The 17,835-nt window shown below is 41.1% G+C and overlaps 1 protein-coding gene across 1 annotated transcript; it reads left to right on the top strand.

Annotated features, from left to right (window-relative positions):
- The first annotated feature begins 3,322 nt into the window (after positions 1-3,322).
- LOC118420190 lies at positions 3,323-5,040 on the top strand. Its single transcript, XM_035826905.1, has 2 exons — positions 3,323-4,532; positions 5,033-5,040. The coding sequence occupies exons 1-2, from the start codon at positions 3,323-3,325 to the stop codon at positions 5,038-5,040; spliced, it is 1,218 nt and encodes a 405-aa protein (XP_035682798.1).
- Positions 5,041-17,835: the final 12,795 nt, after the last annotated feature.

Raw genomic sequence — 17,835 nt, 5'->3', positions numbered from 1 at the left:
ATGCTTATCGTCCAACCACTTCTGTTTGTCTTTCTTACAGGCTTTCTTTACACTCTTGTCTAAGGAACGATAATGCACATCATGCTCTTGCCACTCACTGTTGGAATTTGTTTGGTCCCTAGAAGCTTTTGCTGTCTTATATAATACGTTCATCAATCAGTTCCCAAGTTTTTCCAGAGATCCAACGTTCTCTCTTTGTGCCCCTTCGGCGACCGACCTGCTTCTCTGCGGCCTGCGTGATAACTGAGCTAATATTCTCCCACTGTTCTTCTATGTCATCACTTCTTTGTAGCACCTCAAACTTGTTTTGGATATCAATTTGGTACTGTGTATTTACTTCACATGAAGAGCTCAACTTTTTTACATCAAAAGGTTTAGGGGTGTTGTTTTGTTTCTGTAGTTTCTTTAATTTCACTCTGAATTTTCCCAATACTAGGTTATGGTCAGAACCAATGTCAGCCCCTCGATATCCACGTACATCTAGCAATGCTGACCTCCATCTCCGGTCAATACAGATGTAGTCTATCTCATTTCTAGTACGCCCATCTGGAGATGTCCACGTGGTTTTATGAATACGTTTGTGGGCAAAGAATGAATTTCCTATGCTCATGCCTGTCACACTAACTAGGCCAATAAGTCGATTTCCATTGTCGTTTGTTTCTTTAGCACTTCCAAAGGGCCCTAAGAGTGTATATCAATGTAATAATAATATAGGTGAAAGAACGGCAGTACTCAGAGTTCGTCAATGTGAACATACAGGTGAAAGACGATCAGTATTTATCAATGCAACGATATAGGGAAATTTCATATCACGATGAAAACTATTGGATTACGGCATTTTGTATTACGATCTGAAATTTGGGGTAAAGATTTTTGGGACAGGATCCAAAATTTGACATTTCAACCCAAAATTGAGCTCGAGATTAGGAAACGAAATACGATTGTTTGGTTTGTGCCCAGTCCGACAAATGGTTTGTGCCATGCCAAATTGAACTCCACCAATCAGAAATCATCATTAACATAATGTTTAATATTACATGGGTATATATCATACATACGCATATTCAGTCTGAAGAAAAACGATCGGATCGCAGTGACGATAAAACGCTCAGCAGGTCGCCTAAATCTTCTAGAGTGGTACCACACCGAGTCACATCTTTAGGAAGTGATAACGTCTTGAGTCACATCTTCAGACAGCGTTAACGTCTTGTTTGGGCAAGTTGGTATCTACCAAAAGACTATGAGAGCGAGGCGTCGCAGTAGAAGTCTTACTGTGAGTACGGATTCCTTACATCATAGCTCAGAAATTTAACCTACATTCACTTTTACACTATAGAGATGTTGACAAAATAACTGAAATGAAATACACAAATAAGACGCTTGAAAGAAATGAGGATTACAAATATTTGTTGGGCGAGTCGAGAAATTGGCTGGGTGTGTCCTTCGCAACAACAATATTCGTTGGGCGAGTCGAGGGATTGACTGGGTGTGTCCTTCGACAACAATAACCAGGAAGATTTTTCATGTAGTTTTACTTAGATTGCATTGCATGTACATATAATTGTTATTGTCCCTCAATAACATATTTTGCAAGAAGTGTGATGCTTTCGGTACTGTAAAAAAACGCTATATCGTGGTATTATATCGTTCTAATAAAACATTTAAGAATAACCGTGTCGCAAAATACACGCCAGCAATAAGCCCAACTAATACAATATGTATGGCCTATACAGCTCCGAGCTTAATCAGTCGCCATGATTATACATGTAGAAACCATTCAAACGGCATAAAACTCGTTCGAGTGTATCAAAACACCCAAACGTGTGCATACAAGAGGCATTGTAGTGCCAAATGAGTGATAAAATGTGCCTCTTAAAAAAAAGATGTGCATTGAGAACATATCTTCTTATGCAATGTATGGATCTGCCACGCCTTATGTTGACGTGAATTCTCAGGGTTGTTTTGAAATTTAAATAAATCATGCAGTACTTATTAGTCGGTTGTCCTGACGACTGCGCTGACTATAAACAAGCAGATAACGCGTTATAAGCTGGTGGGATTTTTATGAGGCGGTAATCTCCAAGTAGATGAAATAGCATTTATATATTGTAGCCCTTTCTTGCGTTCGCACAGCTTTCTCTAACTATGGAGGCTGTCCTCCTACTGATATGGGATAAATGATTATGGGCCTTGTTTTATCTGGTAGGTAGCTCGATTATAGATCTGGAAAAATCAGGAATGTCAAGTAAACAAAATTATGCTGACCTGGATGAAGATATTTGCCTGCATGTAATACAGGTTTAGTTTTCAATAGCGTGGGAATGTGTGGAAGCTGGGGCTTTTCGGCGATGTATTTCCAGAGCGAATTGTGCGATCGCAATGATTTTTGGTACATAAGTGGGGGGTTGTTGTCTAATGTTAAGGTTTGATTTTGGGTCTCCTGGTGTTTGAACTTGACAATGAAGGATGCATTTTTGATGTTTTGGGTGCGTTTTCAGCGCTGAATCTCCTAAACGATACGCGCAATTGCAACGATTTTTGGTGCATGGATGGGTGGTTGTTGCCCGTCCTTGGCATTTGATTTTGGGTTTCCTTGCATTTTAACCTGACACGGCAAGTCGAATTTTGTGTCCGGGTGGTTTTTTTTCCGGCGTTGTATCTTCTGAACGGATGGTGCGGGTGCAATGATATTTGGCACATGTGTTTTGCTGGTGGTTGCCTAATTCTCAATTTTGATTTTGCCCCTCTTGTTTGTGTCTGTGTCTATGCAGGCGTCTACACTACGGCTGTACAAGTACTGAAAGTGCGGTCCGGATCCTTGTAAACATACATAGCGGACATATAGCAGATTCACAATTAGTTGACCCAAAGTTCAATGGCGAAATTACATCTAACTGAGCCCGAGTCAAATCACAGAATTACATAATATAGCTCACCTAGTGTCAAAAAGCAGAATCACATCTCGCTTACGCAGCATTATATAGAAGAATCATATCTTGCTAACCTAGCGTCAAATAGTAGAATCACATCTAGCTTGACAAAGCGTCAAATAGCAGCATCACGTATTGCTGACACATGACCCAAAAGCAGAATATATCTAGCTGACACATAAACACAAAAGCCATCAAAGCCATCACATTTAGCCATCAAAGAATCCAATATCAGAATTACTAACCCAGAATCAATAGCAGTACAACATCTAGGTGACACGTAAAACAATGGCAGAATCAAATCTTGCTGACACAGTGTTGACATACAGAGTCACACCTAGCTAACACATTGGCAAATTCATTCACATTTAGCTAACTCAACAGCAGACAACATGTCTGCAAAATATGAACCTGCAGTCAGGAGCGGACAAGCAAAGGATTGCACCCATGCAAAGGATAACATTCAGCCAAACACTAGTACATACACGGCAATTAGGACACGTTCCGAAGATATCAAGGCAAAGGCGCCCTTGCAGAATACAAACGCGGTTTCAGACATCACAGAAGACATGCCAGTTGACTCAGCAGAGCGTGACACACACAAGAACAGTGCAGAGTGTCCAGCCCTTCCCGGGGATGGCAGTACCATGCGTGAGTGTCCACATCCTCCCGGTGCGATCCATCCAAACGAGGCGTACGAGCACATGGACCCCATGAAAAATCTCGAGTACGAGCACATGTACGACATGATTCCGGACGCCATGTCGACTCGAAACGCCTCAACTTCGCTGTACGGACGAACAACAGACGAGAGTATTGGTTCTGACCAGCGACCAGCTAGCATGGAGCCATATGCTGTTAGACGTCAGGAAGACGATAGCGATGATGACAATGTCATCTCACAGGAAATAGTAGCCTCAGCTCCGAACAGCGTTGCAAAGACTAACACTGATGAAGAGAATATTGAACCATATGCTGTCAGACATCAGGAAGAGAATGACGATGATGACAATGTCATGTCACAGGAAAGAGGAGCCTCAGCTGGGAACATGAATGCAAAGACCATCACCACTGAAGACAATATTGAACAATACGCTGTTAAACATCAGGACGAAGACGTAGAAGATGAAAAAGGAGCCAAAGCTGGGAATATTATTATCGACACTGAAGAGAATATTGAAGCATACGCTGTTGCATACATGTGTGAGAATGTGATATACTCGGGCCAGAAAGAACTCCAAACAAAAGTTCCCTTGAAGAACAGCGAGGACTTCAAGACCACATTGAATGATGATGGCTTTTCGAATTACGGGAATGATGCTGCCCGTTCCGCAAATGGCGCTGGCTCTTCCGGGAATGATGCTGACAGTTCCGGAAATGACATTGGCACTTCCAAGAAATATGCTGGTTCTTCCGGTAATGACACTGGAACTAAGAAGGACACTGGCATTTCCGAAAATGATGCTGGCACTTCCGACTATCTAAGGAATGACGGGAATATCAGCAGTACTCACGAACCACAACGTACACTTCATTCGCGCCAGAACAAACTGATTCCAAATCCGATGTACATTCCAAACGGTCCTCAGCAAGCAGCTGGAGGTAAGATGATATGTTGACGTTAACATACTTTAGAATCATTGGTAGCTAGTAATTGTATTGTTTCTGGTGATGTCTCTGTTTTTTTCTATTCAATCCGTTCAATTCGTCCTCTTCTCCATCATCATCTTCTTCTTCTAGATCTCCTTTTCTTCTTCTCCTGCCAAATCTTCATATGGATTACATTTTTTCGTTTATCGCAAATGAGCTGAAATTTGGCATGGAGGAAGAGATATTAAATACCCCATGCGTTTTTTTTTTTTTACTTTTTGCTAGATGCCATTGATATTACGTTATTTAGGCTTTTGGTTATTTTTAGACCCAAAATATATTTTTGGGATCCCTGTGCCCTAGTATTAAAACTAATTGGGTACAGACGTGCATTGAACGTATTCCCCCCCAGGACGTCATCAGCACTTTCTGTATACATCACTTCAAACATGAGTTATAATTTTGGCGGTGACAATTTTGACTAAAATGTATATTTTTGCTACTATGAACAGGAATGTGATATATATGTAGGAAAGGTGCTTACAGTAGGTTATTTTTTGTTCTGGCAAGTATGGTTAAAAAGTGCTAAATTTTGGCATTTTTACCATTTTTAGACTAAAATGTATACGTTATATAGTTTTCGCTCCTGTTCCTTTGCATGAAAACCAAATGACCTAAAATTTGGTAGGAGATGCATCCACAGGTCTCCATTCGTACTTATGCTGTGCATCACTTAAAATTATTAATGCCATTTTTGATTTATTAAAAAAGGTATTTTTTAGGGTTACTATGTCATAAAAAATGCAACTGATCTGGGTTACTATATCGGTAGCTGTATCCTTAGTAATGGAAAATGGGCCACATAGACCAGTTCATTCTGCACTTATAGTGTTTTTTTTTCGGAAGAGTCCATTCTTGTATTGAGGGGGCAACATCTTTTTTTCATTATTGCTACCACGAAACGAATAGTGGGAATTGTTAAGATCGTGATTGTTTTAAAAGCAACCTCTCACAAGTGTCTCGCAAAAAATAAATAAAAACAAGGCATGTGTATAATTAAAAAAAATACGTGTACGTGTGATAGAGTGCATTCCAAGACACCATGAGGGTTTTTAGGCGATATTTATAATTAGTCTGAATTATTTTGAATAAAAGAATATCTGAGCCACAATAATTAAATTATTTTCAAAAAATTGACTAAGAAAATACTCATTTATTTGAATTTCTTTGAATATTTTATAAACATTTTGAAAGTAACTGTACAAAAATATCTTTATTTAGAATAATTGTGAAACCTCTCTGTGATTATTTCACATTTACAAATATTTACAAAAAATGGTAAACCTGGCCAAATGGTAAAATTAGTTTATTGCCCCCATAAAATTAAGCCCTATTATTGCATCTGTATATTTATAGATTTCACTGCTGGGCACTGGTGGATCCTTTGTGGTGGGCCATTGTTGCATTGACACCCAACCATACTTTGCAAGGATGTGTGAATTGCTATCTTCCCAGCCCACCGAACCATTTACAAAAAATGGTAGAAAATGGTAAATAATGGTAGAATGCTGTTATCATTATTTAGAAACGATTAGAAGTATCCAATTCCACACCATGAATATTTCCAAAGTTTTACAGTACCAGGGAAATATTTATAAAGTTTAAACAGTGTTAACAATATTTCTGAAGTATCAAATGTCCTAGACATATAATTACAAAACTTTAAAATCAATTCTAAACAATGGCAACAAACATCCGCATGGTGTCTTGGAATGGACTCTAATCTTGTCTGAATGTTTTGTAAAATTTGAACAATAAAAAAAATTATGTTGATTTACAAAGGGTGAACGGTGGCCCTAAAACAAATAACTGATTAAGAGTGGTCCTGAATTTGACTGAAAATTGTTTACACTGTATAAATTTATATCGATATTGAGAGTAAGATGAAACTTCCTGTTTTAAGTATTTTCTAAATAATGCTTTAAACTATTTCTACGGTGAAAATTATGTCCCAAAAAAATTCCACAAATACCCGCAATTTAAAATGGCCTCCGTATAAAAAGAAATTCCCTAAGACACAACTCTGGAGATATCAATTCGCGATAGTCAAAGCCCTTAAAATCCGTATAACTTAAAGTGTTAGTTTGCACGTTATTATTTTTTTTTGGGGGGGGGGGGTCGTCTCTTAATCGCATGAACTAGATTTTTAGCGAGGTCAACGGGGGGGGGCGATTTAGATACTATTTTAACGTGGATAGATATGGGGGAAAGTGGAACTTAATACCCTCGAAAATAATTTTATATTCAAGATTACGAAGGATGACCCAAGTAGCTTTGTTACATGCCACATGCCCCAAAGAAATCAGTAACGTGTTTACTGTAGCAACGTGTAGGTGGCCGCGGGTGACACCGAATACATGCCCGTTTTGTTCGAATGACGTCGCATCGAACTTGATTCGGATTCGAAAATCCCAAGAGAAAGTCTGTGTTTTTTTGGGGGGCGAAATTTCACCACCGTGTATGAACACGTTATAATGGATACGGTAATGAGGACGCGGGGTCCAGGAGGAAGAGACGCTCATCCGTCGTATGCGTAGACGATGGGAGAACCATGGATGATTATGGAAAACGGGCTTTGGATATATTATTTGGATGTTATGGATTGGGGTGATGTGTCATGTAAAGTTACTGTGTGTTATCCAGGGCCCCACTGTAAAGCAGTGTTATACACTGAGTTGGGCTACCCTGGCTAAAGAAAACAGAATAAAAGATGATGACGCGTATTATATACAATGCACACACCTGAGAGAGTACGGAGCTGATAACGTATATTTCAATATGTACACATCACTGAGAATACTCAGGTCAAGTAAGGCCGTGACAAAGATTTCTGTAGAACATAAAATTCAGAACAATCCGTGACCGCCGGTGACCCCGTGGGACCGCGACGTTATCAGAATTGTCATAATGTCACATTGCAAAAAAAGAACTCACTGTATATACTGTAAATGCAGAAATGTTCGCGGTGGATTAATGTTCGTGGTTTTCGCGGCGGCCACTTCACCGCGAATTTAAAACCACCGCGAACATTTTTCCATAACAGTAAGAGACTGCAGTGCATGGTGCTACCGCGAAATTAAAACCACCGCGAAAAGTCCATTTTCCCGCTACCGCGAAATTAAATCCCCGCGAACTTAAATGCATTTACAGTATGTGGTACATCAATAAGGCGTATAAATACTAACCGTGTTAGATATTGAAGCATTTATCAAATACTGACTTCATTCGATGCAATCAGCAAAATTAGGCCCCCGCGGAAGCCGCAAAATATTACCGTTTCCTTCGCGTTTGACCGTCTAAAAACCCCGGGATGTGAAATGGTTGGAAAACAAAAGCTTTGATTGACAACGGCCCAAACTTATTCCATAGTCATATTTATGGGCTTCAGCCTCGGTCAAAACAACAGTATTGCTAACTGACAAATTTAGTATATTTCTTAGTATGAGTAATTGTTTGTTGCGGTTATTTAGTGTTTCTGGGGAAGTATTTTCACTGAAGACTAGAAAATCAAACTTTTTGCTCTTTTTGGCCTAAACAAACGTTAGATTCCTTCGCTTAAGCAAAAAAAAACGCGAATAAAGTCATTCTAAAGGAGGTAAGTTCTTCTCTTGATGAGGTCTAGGTTTGACCTGAGCTGTATTACTCCTGGTTAAATAAATAAAAAAATAAGAATAAAAAAAATGTACTGTGCTCGCCAAGGCTTGAACATATAAAGTAAACGATGTGTTTTTTAACCAAAATAAGTACGGCTAATCATAACTTCCAGCATATTACATACAAATCCACCAGTGACTAGTTCATTTAGACATTTCAAGCATTGTGGAGGACAAGGCTGAGTGAAGAAGAAGAATCCATAACATCCATGATGTCCACGTTCAAGGTTCAAGGTTCAACCATTGTGTAAAGTTTTTTCTTGATGCGTTCACGTGAAACATTAGCTACATGGATGTCACAGGCCTTAATTGACCCGAACACGGTTCTGATGACGTGTATGTTTCAGTGTGTACATGTCAGAGGGTGCTGATGACGGATATTTTTCAGTGTGTACACGTCAGAGGGCCTGCGTTGCCTCAGTTACGGCTCTTGTCTTGGCACTTTTGATCGGCAGCGGAATCTCTTTCATCCTCTACATGGAAATCCGGGAAGTCCATGGGTTAAAGGGCATCTCAATAAACTCAAGTCAACTCCAGGAGGTGAGCACAGCTGATTAGTCTTTTTTTTTTGTTATTAAATTAAATGTGTTAAGATTTTACGGAAAATTTCTATTTTATGGCTAGGCCGGGCACCAATGCTTTTTTCGGAGTTAAAATCAACCCGGCATCCAAAACAAATAGATGTTTTTTTTATTTATTTATTCGTTTGACTGTATACATACAGCCAGGGCTGCCCAACTAGCCATGGGCTATTGCCAAGGGCTAACCCTGGGAGAGAAGAATAGATACATGTTGCATATTACAAATACAATTTGCTTCAATAAGCATAGAATCATAAAATCACTAGCAATAACTTACATTGTTTAAGCAAAACAGTTATATATTTACATCATGTACATATATATACAATCTGTACACATGGAATAGTCACATTAGTTCACAGAGAATGGATCGCCGAGGGAGAGCCAGGCTTTGGCTTTGAAAGATGATTGTGGAAGCTGTTTGTGTTTCGGGTGTAAGATTGTAGATGTTGCGAGCGTCTAGACAGACTGAGAGGCAGACAGACATGCTTACAGACATATAGGGAGTTAGACAGACAAAGAGGAAGCCAGACAAGGATACATGCAGACAGACACGGTTGAAGACAGACAGAGAGTGAGACAGACAGGCTTACAGACAGATAAAAAGGCAAACAGACAAAGAGTACGCCGGACAAGGTCGCAGACAGACAAAGAAGCAGACAGACAGGGTTGCAGCCAGACAGAGAGGTAGACAGACAAAGAGAAAGCTAAACAGGAATGCAGACAGACAGAGGAGCAGACAGACAGGGTTGAAGAAGGATAAAGAGGTAGACAGACAACAAGGAAGCAAGACAAGGCTGCAGACAGACAGAGAAGCTGCGAGATAGACAAGGCTGCAGACAAAGAAGCAGATAGACAGGCTTGCAGACAGATAGAAAGGTAGACAGACAAAGAGGAAGCCAGACAGGATTGCAGATGGACAAGGAGGTAGACAGAAAAAAAAGGAAAGCTAGACAAGGATACAGACAGACAGGGTTCCAGACAGACTTCCAGGCTTGCAGGCAGATAGAGAGTTAGACAAAGAGGAAGCCAGACATGGTTGCAGACAGACAGAGGAGCAGGCAGACAGGGTTGAAGAAGAATAGAGTGGTAGACAGACAACGAGGAAGCCAGGCAAGGCTGCAGACAGACAGAGAAGCAGATAGACAGATAGAGAGGTAGACAGACAAAGAGGAAGCCAGACAAGGCTACAGACGGACAGGGTTTCAGACAGACAGAGAGGCAGACAGACAAAGAGGAAGCCAGACAAGGATACAGACTGACAGGGTTGCAGAAAGACTGAGAGGCAAGCAGACAGAGCGGAAGGCAGACGGGGTTGCAGACAGATAGAAAGGTGGACAATTAAAGAGGATACCGGCCATGTCAAAGAAGGCTGCAGACAGACTGAGAAGCAGATAGACAAGCTGGCAGCTGCAGAGAGATAAAGAAGTGGACAGACAATGAGTAAGCCAGACAGGGTTGCAGACAAACAGAGAATCAGACAGACAGGGTTGCAGACAGATAGAGAGGTAGGCAGACAAAGAGGAAGCCAGATGAGACAAATAGACTGCGTTGCAGACACAGAGAAACAGACAGACAAAAAGTAACCCAGGCAGGGTTGAAGACAGACAGAGAAGAAGCCAGACAGGGTTGCAGAAACATTCAGAGGTAGGCGACAAAAACAAAGCCAGACAAGGCTGCAGACTTACTGAGCTGCAAACAGAAAAAGAGGCAGACAGGCGAAAAGTGGCCAGGGCTGCAGAGGAGTAGACAGACAGGGTTGCAGACAGAGAGGCAGAAAGACAAAGAGAAAGCCAGACAGGGTTGCAGACAGACAGAGGAGCAGACAGACAGGGTTGCAGAAAGATAGAGAGGTAGACATACATAGAGGAAGCCAAAACAAGGATAAAGACGGACTGACACGGTTGCAGACAGATAGAGAGTCAGACAGACAAAGACTAAGCCAGACAAGAACATAGACAGACACGGTTGCAGACAGACTGAGAGGTAGACAGACAGTCTTGCAGACAGATAGGGAGGTAGACAGACAAAGAGGAAGTCAGACAAGGATACAGACAGACACGGTTGCAGACAGACAGAGAGGCAGGCAGACCGGCTTGCAGATAGATAGAAAGGGAGACAGACAAAGAGTAAACCAGACAGGGTTGCAGACAGACAGACAGTTTTGCAGACAAATACGAGACAATGAGGACGCTAGACAAGGATACAGACTGACAGACACGGTTGCAGACAGACGGAGAAGCAGACAGACAGGCTTGCTGACAGAATGACAGGTAGACCGATAAAGAAAAAAGCCAGACAGGGTTGCAGACATATAGAGGTAGACTTCAAAAGAGGAAGCCAGACAAGAATACAGACAGCCTGGGTTGTAGACAGACAGAGAGGCAGACAGACAGGGTTGCAGACAGACAGAGAGGCAGACAAAGAGGGCGCTAGACAAGGGTATAAACAGACACGGTTGCAGACAGACTGAGAGGTAGACAGACAGGCTTGCAGACAGGTAGGGAGGTAGAAAGACAAAGAGGAATTCAGACAAAGATACAGACAGGCAGACACTGTTGCAGACGGACAGAGAGGCAGACAGAAAAAGAGTAGCCCAGACAGGTTTGCACACAGACAGAGAAGCAGACAGACTGGGTTGCAGACGGACAGAGAGTCAGACAAACTAGACAAAGAGGAAGCTAGACAAGGATACAGACAGAGTTAATTGCAGACAAAGAGGAAGCCAGACAAGGATAGAAACAAACAGGGTTACAGACAGACAGAGAGAAAGTCAGACAAGCATACAGACAGTTTGATTTGCAGATCAATCTAGAGAGGTAACCTCACCGTATCCACTGTAAAAGATTTGTGGCTTCGGGGCCGGTCGAGGCTACACCCCTTTCGGGCACCGGTGCAAATGGGACAGAAGCGTGAGGAGACAATTATAACGCAGTTGATGCCCGTTCCAAACTCATTTGTAATCGGCAAATATTAAATGTATTGTCTGTTGGTGTACTAACATACAGACAGGGAATCATAGTAATCAGAGTAAAACAGGACAAGGCAATTGAATGAAGTAACAATTTCTAATTGCTTTCTTACAGGATTTTGTTGCCAATAGCTCTATCGAAGAAACATCAACAGTTATGACGGCCACAGTCTATAGCAGTCAAGGTAATGACCAGTATGTAACAAAAAGTGATCGTGATATGAACTACCTTAACCCTATACAGACTGGGCTTCAGTTTGGGCATTCCCTGGCTGGGGGTGGGGTGGGGGTTGTTTGGGGGGGGGGGGGGGATGGGTAGCTGTCTTATTCGCGCTTCACCCGTCGTAATTTCGAAACAACTTACTGTCACACTCACTCACTCACGGCCCGTAACCTCAGTGGTCGTAGGGGCTCCCCGACATCCAGTAGTAGTGATTCGTGCCCATTTCTCTCTGTCCTCTGCCCCTCTGATGAGCTGTTCAGTGCTTAGGCCAGTCCATGTCTTAATATTGTCCAGCCATGTCTTCCTTGGCCTACCTCGTTTCCTCCCTCCTGCTATTGTGCCTTGTAGTATGGTTTTAGCGAGGGAGTTGTGTCGGCAGATGTGGCCGAACCAGTTCAGCTTCCTGCGCTTGACTGTGGACAGGAGTGGTTCTTGCTTGCCACATGCTGCCTCTGCTTGATGGCGTACAGACCTGTTTGTCTGGCGTTGCAGGTAGGAAATGCCGAGGATTTTTCGCAGGCATTTCATCTCGAAGGCTTCTATGCGGCGCTCTGTTTCTGCTGTGGTGGTCCAGCTTTCGCAGCCATAGAGGAAGATGGAGACTATGAGTGTTCTGTACAGTTTGATCTTGACTGGCAGACTGATGTTCTTGTTCTGGAGGATGGGGCTGAGTTTAGCGAGTGCTGCTGATGCTTGTGCAATTCTTACTTTGATTTCTTGCGTGGAGGTGCCATCCCTGTTAAGGATCGAGCCAAGGTATTTGAAAAAGTCCACGTCTTCGAGGACTTCACCAGCCATGGTCACTGAAGTTCTGGCATCAGATAGTGTGCTGTTAATCATACCTTTACTTTTAGATGTGCTAACTTCCATGCCAACTTACTGTACAATTACCAAATTTTCAGGGGATGATGTCCTCGTAAATAATTTTATAATTCCTGACATCTGATATCATCATAACGTAATATGACGTAATTATGACGCCTTTAATTGTTTTTTTTGTGGCTAAAACAGGGAATTTCCATATTGCCTAAATGTAGCACACATAAAGGTAAGAATAAAGAAAGGGTTGTCATCAATATTCAAGTATTCTTAGCTTCACTAGTTGGTATCCAGCCGTAATATAGCTAAAGAAGAGACTCGGGAGCTATATTACGGCTGGCTACCAGGCTAAAGTATTCTAAGACTTCTGTTGTCAAAGGACACCATAACGACGTCAAAATGACGTCATTCAATGACACCATATGTATTTAAGATATCAAGTTCAAACCTACATCTTGAATTATCAACCTTAAATATCTTAAGATACACCTTTTTCAACATGTAACCCTAGAATACCATGAAACGGATTGAAAACGTTCGCATGAATGTTTTTATCCTAAGAAAATACCAAGTAGTGTTGAAATCCGAGTGAAAATAAACTGATTATACTTTTCATCATGATATTGTCGGCCATCTTGGATTTTGATCTAATACATAATCTTATTAGAATAAATTATGAAAATCTAATGACACATGTCACATTAAGATAAGTCACATAGTAAAGATATATGAAAATTAGCATAGTTTTGCAAGAAAATCCCATTGTTTAAACCAAAATTAGCATTTCTTGGCCGTGGTAAGAAGAAAAATATAAACTTGCTCATTTTTTCGTATTTGTTGTTGCCAACAATATTCTAAGAAAAATCACCAAATCTGGTTGTCCTAGCACAAGTCTTTTGGGAGGTATACGACTGATCTCCAAGCAGGTCTTGCGGTGGTTTAAGACAGTAACATAAGCTGGGGAAGGAGTTTAGCCGGCAGAGGAGTTTAATAAGGAGTGGGATTAAACTCCTCTGCCGGGCCGGCAAGATAATGGTTATGCTACATAGTGGTATACAAGAAAATCAGGTGAAATGAGAGTTTTCAACCAGCAGCGCTACTTCTAATCTAAAACAGTTTTTATAGGGTTTGATTTCTTTTCTGTGTACAGTGCACGGAGTATGAATTTCCTGAAATTGCCACTGGGAGGTTAATCTTATAGCTTACAATTAGGCCACACCAATTTAATTTCTTGGTTCACGAATTTTTTCATAAAAAATATGGAGCGAGAGGGCGAAATAAAAATAAAAAGTGTGGCAATTAAAATTATTGCCATAGCGACGGTTTTAATGTTTATAAGTTTTACAGATTGTTGTTGTTAATGGGTTTTAATAGTTGTATTCCATTCGTTTGGCGATCGATGTTCATAGAGCATTGCTGTCAAAGGGGGTCCCTTGTGAGTGAAGGGTGAACTAATGTAAATGCTCCTCATCGATTTTACAAATCAGGGCCTCATTTTACATGAATGATATCAGTTGATCATCCTCTCTAGCTAAATAACAATATGCTAAAAAAAAGGGTTTTTGCCAGTATCGATATAGATATATATATAGATATATAGATAGATAAAAATATTTTTCTACTGAATTAATTGTGTTTGTCATGAATTATGCAAATAAGGCTCTCATTTGCATAAACTATATAACTTGATCATCTCCAACAAATTGACATGCGCAATATATGTTAAGAAAGGAGACTTTAGTCGCCTTTTCTGCTAATTTATGCAAATTAGGACCTAATTTGCATAGTTAATGTTAAACGATGTTCACTTGTACATAACTTCCAAATGCTACAAGTAAGAAGTTCCCGTCATTTATCAAAATGACATTATAGCATTTTCTCATTAATTATGCAAATTATGCATTTATTTATCAATATTCTCCTCTTTCTCAGTTACAAAGGTCACATGTTGTAATGGTCCTTTAATTGAGCTGAGCATGTTTCCCAATTTATTATGCAAATTAGCTTCCACTCTGCATAATTCTTCATAATTAATATGTAATTATATTAAGCATCACGTAACCTATCCACATACCAAAAACCATAACAATCCGTCAACCCCTTCTTTAGTTATTCCCTTTAGAAGTCTGACACCTAAGTCTAAACCTGTCCTGCAGTTCCAAAATAAGCCGCTAGGGGGCCCAAACCTATACCACTTACTTACAGCATCAAGAGCTGTCTACCACTTAAGATTCATAGCCGTAGCATGTCCAGAACTCGAGATATCAAACCAAGAAGTTCCGCTGCAGTACCGTAACAGGCCACTAGAAAGCCAAAAATCTCATCGCTTCCAGGTCTCAACAAGACCTACCCACGTACCGAATATCAATACAATTCATCCAGGCGTTCTTGAGCTATGGTGGTCTTCTACAACCGGCACACACATACAAACGCTACCCAAAATATAACTTTCTTGGCGAAGGTAACCATCACATCGCTATCTCACAACCCCCACATGTTTTAAGCTCAAACAATGCTTGTTTCACACATCAGTTTGTACTTTTGAAAACAGAAAGATATTAAGGGTGAAGAAGGCCACCAAACTTTCCAAACTCCTGGACACATAAACCACGAACGAACCCGGAAGTGATTTCCACGACTCACAGGTCATTTTCCGAGAAACATATCTCCACAATCTTTTACCCCCTGTTTCAAATGTTTACATTTCCATGACCACCATACTACATACTACAATTCGGGTACGTCTGAAGTCCTAGGCTTTTCTCAATTTTGCACGGCTATCAATCAAAAATTGCCTTGCGCGAATACGGAAAACACTGCTGAGCACGTACGTGCCCTGGGCGACTGGAAAGCTTACCCGTGGAGGTAATGGTACAGTCCGGCATGATGCAACTACGCATGCGCGGACTTTTGACATTCCTGACATTCCTATACAGTTTTTAGAATAGTTTGGAAACGGTTCCACACTATACTATTAAGCTCGCCCATCAGGCGTCGCTAAAAATAAAATTGTAAAATGGTTGGGGTAAAGATAAGGGCTAGTCCAAAACATAAAGAATAAAAAGTTTTCAGCTTGAAAAAAGTACAAAAACACCTTTACTGTACAGTAACAGCACCTGTTCGTTGAAAATTACAAAAGTAGTTCCAGTTTTTATGTTTGTCCCATTCTTCATGAATGAAAAATATAACTTCAATAATAATAGCCACACTTCAAGGAGCTTATCATATAAAGGCCAATTTGTTACACCAGAAAGTTGGTGAATGGTTTCATTAATGGTGAAAATTTGCTGAGTGGTAATTTTTATTTTTATTTTTTTCCCCAAAAGTAGGAGCGAGTGAATCCGTGAACCAAGAAATTAAATTGGTGTGGCCTTATGCTACAGGATTACAGTACATAAAGTGTACTTTAATTACGATGTATGTGATTTTCAGGAAACGTTTCACCTCACCTGACATCCTGCGGAAAGAGAAAATCAGAGAAAATTACTTTAGGCGGGAAGGGAAGAGAAGAGGGGAAATTTCGCTTTAACCACGGCGTGACCGTATCTGTCGATAATGAAGTATTCGTGACTGATCGTGTCAACGAACGCGTCCAAGTCTTCAGCTTGAACGGAACTTTTCTCCGACTGTTCCCAACGGTCTTGCCGGGAAGGAGACGCACAGAGCCTCATGACATCACTATAGACAGAGAGGGTCGTCTGTGGGTGGTAGTGGTGACTCCGGGTGGTAAGGGTAATCGCAGAGACCGTGTATTACATGTCCTGCGGTACAGACTTGAAGGCCCGCCAGTGTCCAACTTTAACATGACAGTCAAGAGAGGTATGGCTACCATTACAATAGATTCGCGCAATAACAACGTCATCGTGGTCCAACGCAGGGAAGTGTTCATCTTCCACCCAAACGGCACGCGCTCCGGGGGATTCGCGTTGCAAATGGAGAACGGTACTAATAAGTATTCCAACACGCACGTCGCAGTAGACGACAAAGGAAACTTTTTTGAAACCTCCAAAAGTCACGGCAGTGTCCGTGTGTATAATACTAGCGGGAGACATTACTTGTACGAATTTGGGGTGTGTCGTGACAACACGGCAAAGCTGTGCGATCCGCGCGATATTTTGATTGACGCTCTTGGGCGAGTCCTGGTGGCGCAGCAACTATCTGGTGGACAAGTGGACATGTTCACGCACGATGGGGACTTCGTTCGAACCATCGTTAACAGTACCGACATTACAAAGCTATATAGTATTGCACTGGCACCGGGAGGACAGTTGGTTGTTGCACACAACAACTACGTAAGCATCTTCCCATGCCAAATGGTTTATCCATAGTGATCCACGCCAAGTGGTACGTTCTTAGTGATCCTCAGTAGGCATATCCATTTATAGTGATACCTGCCAAACGGCACATCCGTATTTATTCCCGCAATGGCATCTCTATTTATATTTATCCCTGCTAAATAGCATATCCGTTGTCCGTCTTGATATAAGATGATATAACGTTAAGATAAGAAAGTGTGAGCTATTTTCATCTCTTTGATTTTATAGCACAGCCAGTGGACACAGAGCAAAAAGCCTTTTAACCCTGTTCAGACGGGGGGGGGGGGCTTTTGAGGTCTGCGCCAACTTTGATGTCCCATAACGCCAGAACGGCTTACGCTAGAGCCACTAAACTTAGTGAGTTTTCCTAAAATTTAGTTGGGAACAATTTCACAATGTTTGATTGACTGTTGACAGGCACTTTTGACGAAAATCGCTAATTTCGGTTCTAACAATGTATTTTTCACGTCTATTTACGATATTACTGCTATTTGCTTACATAAATAAAATCTTATGTTATTTAGAATTTTTTTTCGAAACGTTTAAATGAACGTTTCCAGTCTATTTCCGTTGCCAGGGATGTCAAAAAAAGCCCGGTCTGAATAGGGTTAAGTACTAGAAATTACTTTCAACTTTTCTAGAAGGCGTTTCACCTATAGGATTAACCGCATGCATTCAAAAGTCGGCGGCCC

This window comes from Branchiostoma floridae, chromosome 7, assembly GCF_000003815.2.
Source record: "Branchiostoma floridae strain S238N-H82 chromosome 7, Bfl_VNyyK, whole genome shotgun sequence".
In the NCBI taxonomy this organism is placed as follows: domain Eukaryota; kingdom Metazoa; phylum Chordata; class Leptocardii; order Amphioxiformes; family Branchiostomatidae; genus Branchiostoma; species Branchiostoma floridae.
This window is presented reverse-complemented; position numbering and strand designations above follow the sequence as displayed.

Excerpts from the sequence above, each read along its gene's own strand:
- LOC118420190 (XM_035826905.1), top strand. The coding sequence starts at position 3,323 with ATGTCTGCAAAATATGAACCTGCAGTCAGGAGCGGACAAGCAAAGGAT.